The sequence below is a fragment of the Lepisma saccharinum genome, chromosome 2 (genome assembly GCF_977018435.1).
Source record: "Lepisma saccharinum chromosome 2, izLepSacc3.1, whole genome shotgun sequence".
In the NCBI taxonomy this organism is placed as follows: domain Eukaryota; kingdom Metazoa; phylum Arthropoda; class Insecta; order Zygentoma; family Lepismatidae; genus Lepisma; species Lepisma saccharinum.
In genome coordinates, this window is record NC_139230.1 from 79,973,212 (window position 1) to 79,990,809 (window position 17,598).

The following is a 17,598-nucleotide window of genomic DNA, read 5'->3' on the forward strand; positions in this document are numbered from 1 at the left end:
TTATCCTAAATAATGGAAAATTGATTGTGTTGAAAAAAATTTAACAAGCAAAAATGGCCTTCTTTATAAGAAACTCAATACTCTGATAACTACATCCAGAGTGATTCATAAGTGATTGTTCAAACTGTGAGGGTGAAATGTGTGAACTAGTACAAGCAAAAAAGTCTCTGTAAACATGGATGAGTCCACAAATGAACAGTTTGCAAGATAATGGGAATGAATGAATTTCTGAATTTTTAGAGAAATTACATTTGAATGCTTGCTGCACAAACAGTCCATCACAAAAAAATAGCACAACTCTTAAAAATTGCATGTTTAGCGTGATTTAATAAAAATCATGATTTTTATCCACCATGTATGCGACCATGGTTCCACCCTTGCTCTTGTCTGGTTCACAGGCTCGGAATAAAAAAAAATGTTTTATATATCGCCCAGTTGCCAGATCATCACATAATTCATAGCAGAGCACAAATGCAGTGGTGCTATTTTTTTGTGACTGACTGTATATATGCATTACTCAATGAAAACTAGATATTTGTTACAAATAATTCATTTTATGTAAAGATATGTACCATACCCCCAAATCTGTAAAAGTGTGTGAAATGAAATTATTCATTCCTAGCATTATAATTTGCCAATGGTTGTCATTTTTGCTTGATTACACACAGTAACACAAAGAAAAAATATGTAATTACATAAATATCCAGGCCTTACTGACAAGTAGGGAGAAGGATTTAACTCAGATGCCAGAGTTGTTTTCCCAGGTGTTCGAGTGAACATCCAGCATGTTTTCAGCAGGAAATTTAACATTCCACAATGTTTTAAATAAAATGTAATATCTCAAACACTATGAACAGAATAGTTACAAATCATACCTCATTATGTTCAGTACAAATGGGCTATAAACCTATGGCAAAAAAATCTTTATCAAGTAAAAGAAGAAAGTAAAAAAAAAAAAAAACAATTTTTTTGTGAAATTTTGAATTTGGCCAGCTTCCACAGAGGAATCGCCAGAATGTGATAGTTAAAAATGGTATAAAAATGTTGTTATATAAATGTTCCATTCACATTGGAAAAATTAGGCAATTGTTATTGATACTTCCGGAAGATAAAAAAGATTTTCCAAACTAGTACAACAGGATTCATAAAAGTAAGTATTTTTTTTAAAAAAAAAAATATATATATATATACTTCTCAAACTAATAATGACATAGCAACGAGCCATACCTAGATTTTTTCAGTACAGATTACACTATATGGTCGAAAAAAAACAAACAATTATTCTTTATCAAGTAGAAGAAAATCTGAACACTTTAAAATTTCAAATTTGGCCTGCCTCCATATGGAAGGGTTGAAATGGTACCTGCATGTTGCCTGATATGTGGGGCACCCTCATTGTAAAAATTACACACTTGTTGCTTTTACTTTCAGGGAAAAAATTGTTTTCCAAAGTAATGCAGCAGGTGTGCTTTGAGTGGAAAATTTGAAATTCCATAATGTCTGAAATGGCCACGGTGGCTCAGTCGGTAACGCGCCTGACTACCATGCTAAAGGTCCCGGGTTCGATCCCCGGCCGGTTCAAATCCGGGAACTTTTCTAACGTTGGAAGTGGCCCCGGCGCCCACCCAGTGTCAAATAACATGGGTACCTGGGGGAAACCCTGGGGGGTAAAGGCGGTCAGGGGCGTGATGCTGATCACATCACCAACACTCACGACCGGATCAAGAAAGTTTGGGGCGTTACCCCCACACCCCCTATACGCCTTCATGGCATGGTGCTAAGCACAGGGGAGCACTTTACCTTTATAATGCCTGAAATGAAATTTTTATCTCAGAAACTGTTAACAACAAAGTAATGGGTCATGCCTTTTTTTGTTCAGTACAGATTAGGCAATGAGCTTCTGATTTAATAAACAATTTTTTCTTCATCAGGTAGAAGAAGGTAAAGTTCCCTGTGAAAATAGCACGATGCCATGAAGGCGCATTTAGGGGATAGGGCCCCACACATTCTCGATATCGGCCATTGTGGAGTTGATGTGATCAGCACCATGCTGCAGTCACCTTTATCCTTCAGGGTTGCTCCCAGGTACCCATTGAGGCTGGATGAGCCCCAGAGCCATTTTATGCAGAGACAAGGTTGGAAAAATTCTGACCTTAGATCACCCACCCCAGGAATCAAAACCGGGTCTCCCACATGACAGCCAGATGCCCTACCAACTAGACCACTTATTATTGTTTTACAAAATTATAGATTTGGCCAGCCCCCATATAGCCGTTGCTATGGGAGGAGGGTTCAAATTGGTACTAGTATGATTCCTTTACCATTCCAAAGGTCATGTTTTAGGGTTCGGAATTGAATAACGAGACGATGCTTTGAAAACCTATGAAAAAACATAAAAAAATAACATTTCTTTCCGTGACTCCCCCCCTCCAAATGTTGACTTCACTAATTACTAACAACATACCACAAGGCTCATGTACCAATCCAAGCACATATCTTTGAATGAGATGCAGTATGTGTCAAAAGTAACATACTACATGAAGACACTGCTTGGTAAAACTATGTACCAGACAAGCGTTGGCCACCATACCTGCTTGGTACACATTTATACAAGCTGGACATTTAAGGGTTAAGACTTGGATGGACCTTTGGCTGACACCAGGGCAGTTCTTTTTGAATTTCCTTCTCCTTTCGAAAAACCGCAATGATATTCCAAAATCTGAAAAATTACATGTGCTTAGAATTCCTTCTAGAACATTCACGTGATTCTTTGTGTGGTTTTCTTTCACTGTTGCCTAGATATTCTCAATAGTTTCATGGCTACGTAAGTCTATTAAACTATTGAGAATATCTGCTACACAACCAAAGCAAACCACATGAAGACTCACGTGAATGCTCTACAAGGAATCCTAAACATATGTAATTTTTCAGATTTTGGAATATCATAGCGGTTAATCGAAAGGATAGGAAAATGGGAAGACAACTACCTGGTATCGACCAAAGGTACAGCTGAGGCTTAAGCAAGAAATTGCATGAAAAATGTGAGAAAGTGAAACTGCCAGTAGATATATATTTAAGTGAAGATCAAGTAAAAGTAATCTTGAAAAAAATTATGAAACCTGTTCAATATGTAGATCTTCACTCTGGCGCTGAGCTTCCTTCATCAGGTTTTTGTCAGCTAAACCAGGGGTTAAACCTGGGAGACCAAGACCCACGCCAACTGTAGCTTTATATGGGTCTACAATACTGTTGTAGTGTGTTCCTCTATGATATGACAGTCGAATAGGTTCGTTATCAGATTTGTGAACTCCATGAAAGATGTTGATGGGTTCTGAAAATATCAAAGCATTTAGATTAATACAATACCTGCTACGGCATTTATTACCAGATATTTCCCAACAGACTTGTCGAAATGCTAGAAATAAATCAATAATGAAGAGGAATGTACATTTCTCAAAGTTGTTTAGAAACATATATGATTCATCAGTACTTATGATCAATAGATCTGATATAATTTAGCAAATATTTCATCAACATTTCATCAACATACCTGCAATCTTAACAAGATATTATCCACTGTCTAATTTACCCACTACTAGAGGCATGCTTATTTTGTTTTTGGAAACAAAAAAATGTGAAATAAAATTCTGTAATGTTCACTTTTCATGTTTTTGAAAGATGCGAAATGAGTTTTCCTACCATATATTGTCACGAAATGATGCATGCAAAATGAATTGCAAAATGTGAAATAAACTCTTATACACAAAATTTGGAGTTTATTTACCGATGCAACACTTTCTAAAGTCTTAATTGTCCTTTGAGTTATGCAAATCAAGGAAAATGTATTAATTCTGCTGTAAATATTTGAGAAAGAAAAATGGGGACTCCTTTACACAGGAATAAACTTAATACTTGGAAAACTACATAAATGTGCTATTAGAAAGTAAAAGTTTATTTTGTGTAACAAGAATAGTTTTTAAATTAAATATACAGTTATACTCACCATTTTAACACCGAAATGCCATTTTAAATACCACTTTTGATCCCAAAAAGTGGCTCTACCCATTACATATTATAACACTGTGTTCAAAGAGTTCAGATGAAGAGGAGAGGGGAGATTTCTCAAAACATACTGACATAAGTGAGAAGTAAACTAGACAATACATAATGTTCATTTAAATTTTATGCTAATTTTTCTAATGATTCATTTGCCATGTGTGTATGTGACTACAACTTACAATGGTTTTCAACTTAAAAATAAAGTGTATAATTAGACATAGAGTCCTGTTTTACAAAATCAGGACTCTATATCCATATAATAAAATGGCAGAAGTGTGCACTCACACAATTGCAGACTATTTGAAGAAATGTTATCATATCAGTGAAGTTATCAGCTATTTTTAGAATAAACTGATGTGACATGATCAGCTGATAATCATTAATAAATAATTGGTCCCTTGTATTCACCAAAGTAAAAGAATATGTGCATCAACACGTCATCCTAGTTGTAATTACTTAGTGCTAATTAATGTAACACTCTGTGAATGTCCATAAGAAGTCACATGTTTAAATATGCACAGAATATATGAGTCACATAATTTTTAATCAATCAGATCAAACAATTTATTTGGAATAAAATATTAAAAGGTATAATATGAGACTAGAACTACAACCAATGACAAGAGGAAGAATAGAGACAAATTGGTCAAAATTGCAAGAAAACAAATTCATCTTGACATGTAGCATGGGTTGGACCTAGAAATGGCAGAATATATAGTCTGAGGATATGTATGTAACCTGCTCTCACAACCAAGATTGGGAAACACGATGATGAACAGATGTGATCACAACAAATGTGTGGAAAATACACAATGGTTGCCTTCAACAGCACAATTCATCTGTTTGAAAAACTAGAGTATGCTAGACATATTCCACTGCACAGATACACACACATTGTTTTTTTGTTTTTTTTAATGATTATTTTTGTTCTACAAGTCAACAAAGCACTCCTAACTTCAAGAATTTCACTTTTCTTCCTGAAGGGGGTTCAATCAAACAAAGGACTTTCAGATTTCTGACTTATGCACTTTTGATGTGGTCAGGTCAAGTTTTGTGCACTCCCATGTTCAGATGGAATGCACCACTGCCTATAATGACTTTGGGAATGTCATTATATAATTGAGAAGGAAGAGAACCAAGTGAGTACAAACAATTTATATTCACTTGTTTGAAAAGTTAGATCACAATTTTATTACTATTTCTTAATAATAAACTGGGGAAATACTGTCAGTTTAACATTAGTTAGACATCTTGTAAATTAATGCAACAATGACATTTAAGCAGAAAAGCAATATTTACTTCTTTTGGCAATTTTACATTTGCAAACATAATGGAAATAATTGTCTTGCAAATGTGAATATTATAAAATTTTGGGCATTCCCCATAAATTTCCACCCTGCTTCTATAATAAATTCCAAAGTCGATACGATGATAATGATTTGCAATAAAGCTTGATTTTTTTTTGACAATATCAGATGGAGAAGCTACTTTTTATCAACTTCCAACCGAAACATTGTGTGTAAAATGTGAGTGAGGGTTGTAAGAGGAGAACAAAAGGCAACTTCTTGGGGGAAAAAAAAGTACAAATAACTTCAACATTTGTAAAGTTCACAAAACAATCCCATGATCGAACATTCATCCATGAGAAAAATGTTTTCATGAAAAAAAGGCTCGTGAATAAATAATAATTAGTTATTCATGGTGGTTGCGGTAAACGCTTTTAAAATTACTTACGTGAAATTTAGAAGATTTCGTACTTCCGCGTTGCACAATTTAATGGTTCAATCCTATTAATTTCGAAGATCCACTGTCTTCATTCACAAAAGGGTACGGCGTTTGAAGCGGAGATGGTACCGCGTCACTACATTGTTTGTTCCCGGGTGGCGGTGGTTGCGATTTTTCCCGTTCGGCAGCACTGGCGCGCACATCTTGGTTTGTGTCGTCTGCTTCCTGTTGTCCGGTGGCGTTGTCAGTTGGGGGTTGGGGGGCTGGGCAGCGTTGCTCGGTAATGTGCCGTTCCTGTTCCCCGCGTGGCTGGAGGGGGGTCGAGTATGTGCATAGCATCTTTTCTTTTTCAGGTCGGGGATCTTTCTGAGGACAGGGTGCCAAGTTGGGTGTGCTTGCCCATTGTCCAGGTTTAGTGCTGGTTTCTGCTGGATGATGGCATGGGTTTCTTTGATGGTGTTTTCTATGACAGAGCCGGTTGGGTGAAGTATGGATATGGAGGAGATGGAAGTACGAAATCTTCTAAATTTCACGTAAGTAATAATTAGTTAGTTACAACTAATTTAGCATGTCTGACTGATTATAAATGCAATTCTCTAAATAGATTCAATCAAGTCGATGTTATATACAAACTTACTAGGTATGGTGTTAATTACCAATCCTGTAATTGGTTTGAGGATTACTTAACTGATCAAACATTTAGAGTTAAGATTGATGGAAGACTTTCTAAGGAAGGTATGATCAAAGCTGATGTTCCACAGGGATCTTCTTTAGGTCCTTTAATATTCCTTATTTATATAAATGACATAGGTAAAACAATTAGGTATATGTAGTAACTATTTAATGTTTGCAGACGACTTAAATTATAACTAATTATAACCCTAGGAATCCTACTTCGTTTTTATTGCAAAACGGACCTTACTCAAAAAATAACCCTCGTATTTTGAATAGCAAAATATCATGCCCCAATATTCTTGTGAAATTGGGCCTAAAAAAAACAGTATATGGTGTTTGAAACTATCGAGTAGTAACAGTAATGCATAGGGGTAATGAAAGTCAATTTTACATGATTTAGTAACTCAGTATAATGTTACCATGTATAAATGATGAATACATGTTTTGTTTGGATTCTCTGTTGTATGACATATGTCACACAACTTAGGGATTGGATTATTTTATAATACTGTTTAGATTCTTCTCTTTGTTAAAAATTTTGTATTTTATTCTTATGTTCATTTTCTCCTTTACTTTGTGATATTTGCTCATGAGGGTTATGTGCTGTACTTTGGAACTTTCTGTATACCGCACTATAATATTGTTTGAAATAAATAAAGTAAAATTCCATGAGGATATAGTAATATGTCCTTCTACATCATATTGAGGAATTGTCACAAAAACGGTGACACAAGAGTAGGTACCAATTGTTCCCATAGTGGTGCACTCAGAAGTATTTTGCATCCCAAAATTTAATCATCTTACTTAAATATGAATGGTTTCTGTTAACCTCAAAGAAAAGAAAAAGTTGAGAGAATGATATTTGAATTTTAAGAAATTGGAAAACTGATTTATTGTGAATCGCAATCAACTAAGAAGTTGCGAAGTGTGCAGTCATGAATACTTCTGGGTTGTAATAATTGCATTGAAATTATGCGATTATTACAACACAGAAGTGTCCGTGACTGTACAGGTAGACATATCGTAACTATTTACACAATGATAAAATACAATAATAACTCACTTCGAAAAACTGGAAAGAGAATTTGCCACTGAAGATATGAATCAAGTAGTTGATATGTACATGAAGATACATCGTGGTTATTTATATGTAAGAGAAGATATGATTTTAAAAATTTAAAAAAATCTACAGTACTTTGAATTCAAACTCACAACCTCCAGATTACCAGGCCAACCTTATATTCCTACACCAACATATTCATGATTCAAAGCTACTCAAGAATCCCTTCGTAGGATCTTCTAAACCACATAAAGCATGTGCTACCAATAAAACATTCCACATATAAATCTTGTTTTTAGACAAATTCATCATGCCTAGATGTATGTAAGCTACTGCACATTTCATAGAATTCTGTCATTATCATCATGGGTCAAAAATATTCATTTTGTGTTTTTATTTTAGAAGAAACTCTCTGAACTAAAGAACCACATTTTTGGGCAACGTATGACAGTATTTCCTAATGTGCGTATGGTACCTTACTGAACCACGTGATACCCAGAAGGACTGGTGATGTTGCTGAGGAAGAGGAATATAATGTGTTTCTGTGAGAGTCATTACACACTTTGCAAATAATATTTCCATAACTACACTAGCATCTTTCAACACCAGCTAAAATGAACATGTCTGGTGTAAATTCAGAAATGAGTTGACAACACTACAAGGAACCCCTCAAACCATATTGTAACCCTGAAAACTATGGAAATGAGCAATATTTTTCTTGACTGGTAGACACCCTATACAGTGTACAATGCTCAAAGTGGAGGGGGGGGGAATGTGAGGGGATGGTATCCCCTGCTAGCTCCAAGGAAGGAGATGCAATATCCCATCTTTAGACAAATACTTGTCTGAATTTTACTGAGAATGATTCTGTACTTGCATGCAATTTTACATGGACATTATACATTGTCTAATGAAAGTACAAAGCACTAGACAATTTCTATACTATCAAGCACATTTGACAACTTTTCCTTTAATACTTTCCAAAAGAATGCATTCTTTTCTCGATTAATATGCATTTTTAAGAGCAGTGAAGAGGCCGAATTTGCACTACGTGGCTGGGATAGGAAATTATGCAATGAATCTACAAATATTGCATTAATAATGAATTCTGTAAGTATTCATTTGTGAGCTCACACACTATCACAATTATAACATGACATACTTAAGTTAACTTCTCTTTCCCTCACACAAAATGATTCAAAATCCCCACTACTATCTACTTCAGGTGCAGATTAACACCTTCCCTGTGGTGATGTTAAAAGGAAGTGTTTCCAAAAAGAAATAATCTACATATAGGTGTGTTTCACCTACGTCACAAACAGTTGCATTGTGGGATCGAGCAGCCATGATTGAGGCCATTCTTGTAAACATACAGAATTCAAGTGGGCAGGCGGGAGATTTCAACCTTGTTTGTGATGGTACTGTACAGTATTTGGTTGAGTAATTCACGTTCATCCTAGAATTTTCCGAGAAAAGAACAGGTGGTGTGCATCACGGCACGGAACTCGATAATTGTTGACCAGAAGATACCGAGTCATCTGGTTGGCGAAAGTAAATTGTGTGAACATTAATGAACACAACAAACATTACAGTGTGTGCAGTGAACATTTCTTACCAGGCAAGTTCATATGCCACCTTTCTCTGTTACTTTCAGTACAAATGGATCGAACTGGTGTGATTAATCATACTTGCAATAGTATTTCCTTGTTTTTTTTTGGTAGAAAGCTGCTGATACTTCCGATAAGTTTGATGATAGAAAATGATAATATTCAAAGTTTAATTCATCTTTATAATTGTACGTTTGTACTTGATTTTTATTATATTTCGTTCGTTAACACAAACTGTTATTAATTGTTATTCAATCCACGAGTCAAAGTGTCCCAAATTGATTGATTGATTTGGTATATTTTACTTCGCTTTTATGCCAGTTTTGGCTAATTGTGAAGACGAGGATGAGTGATGATATGTTGAAATTGATAAAGTGAAACTTACAAAGAACACCCATGCTCAGGCTGGGAATCGAACCCGGGATCCCTGGCATCGTAGCATGCTGTGTTAACCACTCTGCCGCAGAGGCCAGTTTATCCCAACTTGTTAAAGCAAGGAGTGAAATTACTGTTTTCGAGCACCTCAACATTTTAAATTACAGCTCTTGCAAAAAACTAATGGTGGAGCCTTGGAATTTACAGTTAATCTGTACTGGATGTAAATATTTCAAGCAGAATCCTATCCACCAATAAATATGAAAACAAATTGATTCCAGGTAGCTGGGTCAAGTAAATAAACACACGTGAACTGCAGTTGGTGAATGCTTTACGCCCCTTTTCATTTCATTATGGTGCAGTTGATTTGGATCTTTACCACAAAACTTCGCTTTTTCTCCATTATCTTTCTCTGTCGACTGCACAGAGTTTGAACATACGAAAAATGACCGCCATTTCCAGATGGCATGATATTGTCATTAACTTTATGCAATGTTACCGACATTTTACACAGTACTAACAAACATACAGTTGGCGCTGGTGTAACGAACGCTATGTGGTGGGCCGCAAACATGGCAGCGGTGTGATTCCTGACGTCACATGAAACTTACCTATAGATGCAACTGCAAATTTGTTTCATCGTAAATAATGTAAAACATAACTACAAAAAGACTTGCCGCATAATGAAGCTAAGAAAAGTAATCTATATATAGACTCCGCCGCAAATTGTAAAATGCAGGAAAACACTCATTACAAAAAATATTTTTCAGGAACTGGCAAAGCATCAACAATTGATTGTTTGCCCAAATAGACTAATAAAAGCACAATAAAGTGGTGTCTATAAAAATGACTTGCTGCAATACAACCACTATTAATTTTGAAATACCCTCTATATTGATGAAGGAATTGGGAGCATAAAAGTAGAAATATCAATTTTACTAAAACATCATCCTGAAGATCGCCAGTTGAATGCTCATTCACCCCAAAATCCACCAGTTGCAGAGCCGAGCAACAAGAATTTTCCACTCGGCTCTGCACAGTCAGCAAGGCAAACGACCCTCGCCAGCGGTGAGCGCACCTCCACTGTAAATTTCCACCTGCATCCACGGATACCCCAGGTGTACAGTTGGAGGTGCAAAGTCCACCACGTCATGACTCAATTCCAATGTATAAAACCCCTGGAGATGGTAAATCGATCTCTTTCAATCTTCACAATTACCAGCAAGCCGACTGACGAGACCACGATAACTGGCAGCTGAGAGATCGTGACTGAGAGGTGGCAATGAGCAAGCAGTTCAAGCGACAACTATGGAGAATCATTAGCCTAAAGCCAGCCCGAGTCCGGAGAATCAGTGCTCTGTTAATTAAGTCGCCGTATCACCAGCCACCTCTTATCGCCATCAACAATCTCTCCAGCGGGCACCCATCTCCATTCTGACTGTAACAGACACCAGAAGCCGAGGGCCAGTACAACGAGCAAGGGGTGAGTAGCGTTCAACGACTTAGGCTCCCAACAATCTTTCATCCTCGGCTAGATCAAAACTAAAGACCTATCTTATTTAACTGAGCTACGTCCCAGCGTGACTCGATCCTGTGCCATACCCGATGTCACCCTACAATATATAGGTAAAAGGTAAAGTGCTCCCCTGTGCTTAGCACCACGCCATGAAGGCGTATAGGGGGTGTGGGGGTAACGCCCCACACTTTCTTGATCCGGTCGTGAGTGGGGGTGATGTGATCAGCATCACGCCCCTGACTGCCTTTACCCCCCAGGGTTTCCCCCAGGTACCCATGTTATTCGACGCTGGGTGGGCGCCGGGGCCGCTTCCATCCCTCTGCAAATAAAGACCAATTTTAGAGGGTCTATATATAGATCCACTGCAGATAATGGGTTAATTACATCTGGAATGATATTGTATGCTGCTGCTGAGAACAATCTCACACCAACAATCAGATAATATGGGTAACTGTCACATGAAGAAAGAAGTAAAAACCACACCAAAAAAAATGTTTCTTGCATGAAAAAGGAAACGTCAGGTGTTAGGAAACAAAAAAGAAGAATCAGAGTGGCTACAGAAAAGACATAATGAGATTCCCTAACTCTTGCAGGTTTTCCAGGATAAAAACTGACCTCTGTGGCAGTGGTTATCACAGCATGCTACAATGACAAGAGGTCCCAGGTTCGAATCGCAGTCAGGGCATGAGTGTTCTTTGTGAGTGTCCCTTCATCAACTTCATCATATTATCACTCATCCTGATTTTGTGATTAGCCAATAGTGGCACAAAAGGAAAGCAAAATAAACCAAATCAATCAATCAGGGACAAAATGGGGTGTCTTTCCTGACCCATATAAAATACATATGGGGCAGGGTGCAACTTGACTAGGGAAAGAAGAAAGGTTACAGTAGATTCCCCCACAGCAGAGTAGTAAAACCAGGAATTTCTTAACAGAACCTTCTTGTCCTTTTATGAGTTTGTCCTAATTGCCTACATGTTTCTATTTTGTGAGGAAAACTGGGCTCAAGGCAGGGGACTATACTGATCACACTTCCAATTGGCGGCTGGGAAACAATGAATCAGCGATCAGGTGCATTCTTTTCAACTGACATCAGGCATTTTCGAGTCACAAGGTACCGAATGTTGCTGGCAGGATGAAACAAATGAATGTCAGATACACAGAACATTGCCAAACAATGTAAAACAGGGGAGAGAGAGAGACAGAGAGTTGGAATTACTGGATAAAAGTTGTATAATAGTACACAAAGCATGGAAACTTAGTACACAAAACACCCAAACACTGTACAAACTAGCTAGTAACAACAACTGACAAAAGCAAACACATGCTTGGCAATGTTGTAACGGAAGAGCCAAGTTAGCCATAGAGCTTTTATTTTGCAACTGACGTTGTTGACACTCATCGAGCCACACAGTGGCACACACCCCGAAGATGATTGGTGGACAGATAGCGCTATGTAGCAAAAAGAAGGTCAGCCATCATTTGGGCCCGCGATCAGTGTAACTCCTAGCAGTCCATAAGTATGTTACCGAGAGTAACTTTTGAAAATGAAGGGGTTTTGTTATTACTGACAGTGCTAACTTTTATTGCTGAACTTAATACAGTATTCAAAGTCAGCACACTGGTTTCTAGAGGTTCAAATGGAAACCTGTGCATGAAACAACTAACTTTTCCAGCCTTCAAATGTACACTGTGCACAATTCATAGGATACATGAACTTCACAAAAGTGTTCATTGATATTTTTCACAACTTAACCAATACACTGGTTCCAGGAAAATATACATAATTAAATTCAATCACAGAATTTCCAATACTAACACTATTAATATTGGTGTTCTCTCAGCCATAGTTGATACACTGTACTTTTGCCAGCCTCTAAGGCAGAGTGGTTAGCACAGCATGCTATGATGACAGGTGTCCTGAGTTCAAATCTCAGCCTGGCCATGGGTGATCTTTGTGAATGTTCCTTCATCAATTTCATCATATCATCCACATCATTGCTATTAGTCAAAAGTGGCAGAAAAGTGATGCTGCATACCAAAAATCAAATCAAATATTGTACTTTTTTGCTGACACTGATACAGTACCAATGCCAATCCAATATGGTTGGTTGGTTGATTTGGTGTTTCAAGTCCACTTTATGCACAGTAAGGCTAATCGGGACTGGACCTACAGTTTAAAGTGGGATTAGAACCACTATGTGCCTCCACTGGGTATCGAACCTGGGACCCCTTGGCCAATCCAATATAAAATTACAAATGTTCTATGGAGAACGTGAATGGTTCTTACAATTTCCTAATTGTTCTATGCAACAAACTGACTGCAATTGGTTTTGTTTAAGGAAAAGAAACTGCATATTAGAAATTTCTTTCAAAACTGCTGCATAAACTATTTGTTTGTGGTATTGTATTTATGAAAATAATATCTGGCAGGTTTCTGCACTGGGCAATAAGCTATTTACTGAAATATCAAATTGGTAAAATTGCCAGAAATTTTACTGATAAACCAAACTGCTATATGAGCCATTATCAAAATTCATAGTGAATAAATGATCAGGATTTTGGCATAAAAATTGGTGAAGATTTGGGATTAACCTTTTGTTTACCAAATATCTCAATCGAGATATTTACCTGTAACCCCTCGGGGTACCAAATATCTTGATCGAGATATTTCGACATGTTCCTAGTTTTTACATCATAATGTCGCTATTATTTGCTGGAATTGCAATTTTCTTCTTTTATATTATTGTTAACACATATCCTACACCGTAAAGACTCTTGCACATCTTGTTCTTCCATAAAAAGGGGGAAAATGGCGGCTTCCTTTGAAACTGAGTTAGTGGTGCATAGACATGTCATTTGGGGGTACAAGTTGTGTTCTTTTGCTCGTATGATAATAGTGCAATTATTTTCTTGTTCCAGACATGCCTGTGATCATTTCCACGTGCATTTTGACAATGTCCTGTACTTTGTTGTCCAGCAACAAGTTTATGGGTTTTGGGGATGCCATAAGCAATGGCGGGTGAGGGGTGGGGGTTGAGGAGAAATTTGTGGTCTTCCTGTCTAAGCATAGCACTGCTTTTCACTGCACGTTTCATTATTTTGCTGTATCTGTCTGTGGGGTCCTTTGCGATAGTACTGTAGGAGTCACCGTTTAGTTTTTCAGTCACTTTTTTTGTGTAGTAGCCCTTTTGCATTATTACAAATTGGTTTGTTTTGTCCGATTTTAGGCACGAGCAATCATTAGCGTTAAGCCACTTGCTAAAATCAGATAGAACAGACTTAATTTTCTGATGCACTGGATTGGGTTTTCTTGTTTTGCTATTGGTGGTCACTTGTTGCAAGATACCGGCTGTTGTTGTTCGAATGCTGCCAGAATCCTGAGGTTTGGAAGGGAAACAGGCTGCTTTTTCAGCTGCACATATAAGGTCGAGGGTGGGGGGTTGTGATGCTGCACATTAAATTTGTCGCCGAAGGTGAGGAGATCCTGGAAACTGTTGGGGATGTTGAGATTGGTTAGATTAACTCTCCACATGGTGCAGCAAAGCTTAAATCCAAGTCAGACAACCTGCACCCTCAACAAAACCTGCTCCACCATCGCAACCAGATCCCAGTAGCAAACCAAGTGGTTTGCCTTTCCCTACCATCCTAAAACATCCAACCACCTTACCAAAGCCCTCGGTTTGCCTTTCCCAACCATCCTAAAACATCCAACCACCTTACCAAAGCCCTCCGGCCCCTACAACATTCAAATAGCACACAAACCAACCTCCAAAATAGCTGACTAACTAAACAAACATAAATGGTACTTCCTCTCCCCCCTCAACAATCCAGATGTCTATGATGCTGAATGCGAGTGCAAGGCTCATTACATCAGCAGCACCTATCAAATGCAAAAACTGCCCAACCCACCACCGAACTTGCCAAGCATATCAAATTCCACATCCATAAAATTGAGAAAGTACATGTCAAATACAAAGCGCACACCCTCATAGACACAAATATCAAAGAAACACACGCCATCATGCACTACAACCATGAACTGAACATAGATAGTGGTCAGGCACACCACGCCTGGCTTCCATTACTGCAGCAATTAACACCGGTGAACAGCAGACGACGTATACGCAGACATACAGGCGACAGCAGCACACCTAGTGGCTATTTAGGAAAAAAACCAACAGAAACATGCCAAGCAACAACACAATGAATTCCAACGAGGATGGTGGCAGTGGCTACCGAAATTAATAGAAAATAATGTAAAACAGCTTCGCAGAAAACGTTGAGTACCTTAATTATCTATTACCGCATCTCTCATTCCCATAGTACGAAATGGAGAGAGTAGTTAGAGTATGCTACGCAATGACATGTTACAAACCATCCTGTAATTTTATATATATATATTAGGGATGTGTCGAAGCCGATTACAGATGTATGAAAATCGGCCGAAATTGACACATCGGCATCGGTATCAGAATCGGCAAAAATCCGATATTTAAACCGGTACATATTATACTAGAGTTTTTACCTCCTAATAAGTTTTATATTCTAGTTTTGTAAGATTTATTGAAAATTTGGGTATGATTCGTCATTATTGTAGAGTTTTTGTAATAAAATTATTGCAAACTCATTCAGAGGATCAACCTAACTATAAATCGGAAATAAAACAGTACATTGCTGAACCAGGATCTGCTGTTGTATTGGAAATTCAAAAATGAATATTCAAATATGAAGCAAGTCCTGAGAAAATACTTGGGCATACCTGATGCATCAGTATTCAGTGATTGAGTGTTCAATGTTGCTGAACAGATTTGAGATAAGAGAAGAAGTAGGTTACTTCCTGAAGTGCTTCCAAATCTCGTGTTTCTGAAGTTGAATCTAGCAGAACAGGAATTCATTTTGCATTTCAAAGAACTGCTTGTGTACTAATGTTTAATCTCTTGAGAATCCATGTTCTTCTTAAAGGTTCACATAACATTTTGTAGATGCAAATGTACATTCGCATCTCTTGAAAATATATATGTATACATGTATGATATGCAATAGAAATGTACATAGGAAATTTATTTTTGTCATGCTGAAAATAACATCCCATTTCTGTTTAATAATCTTATGTATCGGAATCGGTTAAATATCGGCATCGGTATCAGTTCCAAAAATTATCGGTGAGTACATCGGCATCGGTAAATTTTCAGCTTCGTCACATCCCTAATATATATATATAATGGTGCTTTTACAACTCATATTCACATAGGAACAGAATTTTAATACTTCAATTTCCCCATTAAAACATACACTAACATTGTGCTGAACTTACGACAGTCACAGGTCACAAGTATTTGGTCTCCTTATGTAATATTTACATCTCCCCCTCTTTTATGAATAATTAACCCTGTAGAGAAAAAATAACAACAACATATAACAAAGCTATACCTACATGAAACACAGGAAAAGTTCATAATTTATGGTGTGGTGTGATAAACATGTTGAAAATGTATTATAAGAAAACATAGTTTCAATGTTGCTCTTTGTATTCTTGGAATGGATTAAGTTCACTGTCTTTATATTGTAGATTAATGGTGTCCGATTGATTGATTTGTTGTTTTAAGTCCACTTTATGCATAGCTAGGCTAATCAGGACTGGACATACAGTTTAAAGTGGATCCAAAAAACTGCACAATGTGCCTCCACCAGGAATCAAATCCAGACCCCTTGATTAGAAGGTGACATCATTATCACTAAGTCATCAGCAGGTGTGCTGTGTCACCTGCTGTGCATTGTGGTTCATACCTATTTGCTATGGGGTGCCAAGTTTTGCAGCTGGTCTGCTTTTCCTCTTGCTGTTTGGGAGCTTTTGTAGTACAGGTGCGACGTGGATGTGCTTTTCCAGTATCAGAAAGTTTAGTGCTGGTTTCCGCCGAAGCATGGTCTTGGTGACCATCAGGATATCCTTTGTTTGCCTCTGAAGTGTTAAGGGGAAGAGTGACAGTTTCACATCAGTTGTGTATTTGTTTCAATATAGTCAGAATGGGGACTGTTACTTGAAGAAGAAAAAAACAAAAAAAAACTGTTTGACAAGAGAATATGACTTTTTTCCATGTTGCAAATGGAAGCCGTTTTTCAAGTTGATTAATAAGCTAGACACAATGTTTGAAAAATATGATGAATAAGTATTTACAGAATACCATGTATTCCTTATGGGGATCAATTTCAACTTCAAATTACAGCTAATCAAATGGGAGTTTTGGCTTTTCCTATGACCAAGAAATTGTTTGTGTCCTTTTTCCATCCATGTACTTTTCTATGCCATTGGATGTTTGATATTCCACAGAGAACAAATAAAATAATGCTCCCATAAGTGCAATGTATTTCTCCTTGCCTCCTATGGGCATCCTGGTAGTGTTGCCAAACCTGATGTTCATATAAGAGCTAAATTTCACCTTAAATGGAGCTAAAGTTGAATTCAAGGTGCTAGATTTACGAAGGCTGTATAAACTGTCTCCTAGGGTAACTTTAGGTGTCAAAAGGGTGGGGGGCACTGCTGTTACTGTTAACTTTAAAGTAATGACAATTTATGCTTA

The 17,598-nt window shown here is 37.4% G+C and overlaps 1 protein-coding gene across 1 annotated transcript in view; it reads right to left on the minus strand.

Moving 5' to 3' along the window:
• Nucleotides 1-17,598, minus strand: part of Duba (Deubiquitinating enzyme A) — a 106,914-nt gene that overhangs the window by 43,146 nt on the left and 46,170 nt on the right. Inside the window, exon 6 of the mRNA XM_083117461.1 lies at nucleotides 3,120-3,331. Coding sequence (XP_082973587.1) covers nucleotides 3,120-3,331 — 212 coding nt within the window. The remainder of the gene's footprint in view (nucleotides 1-3,119; nucleotides 3,332-17,598) is intronic.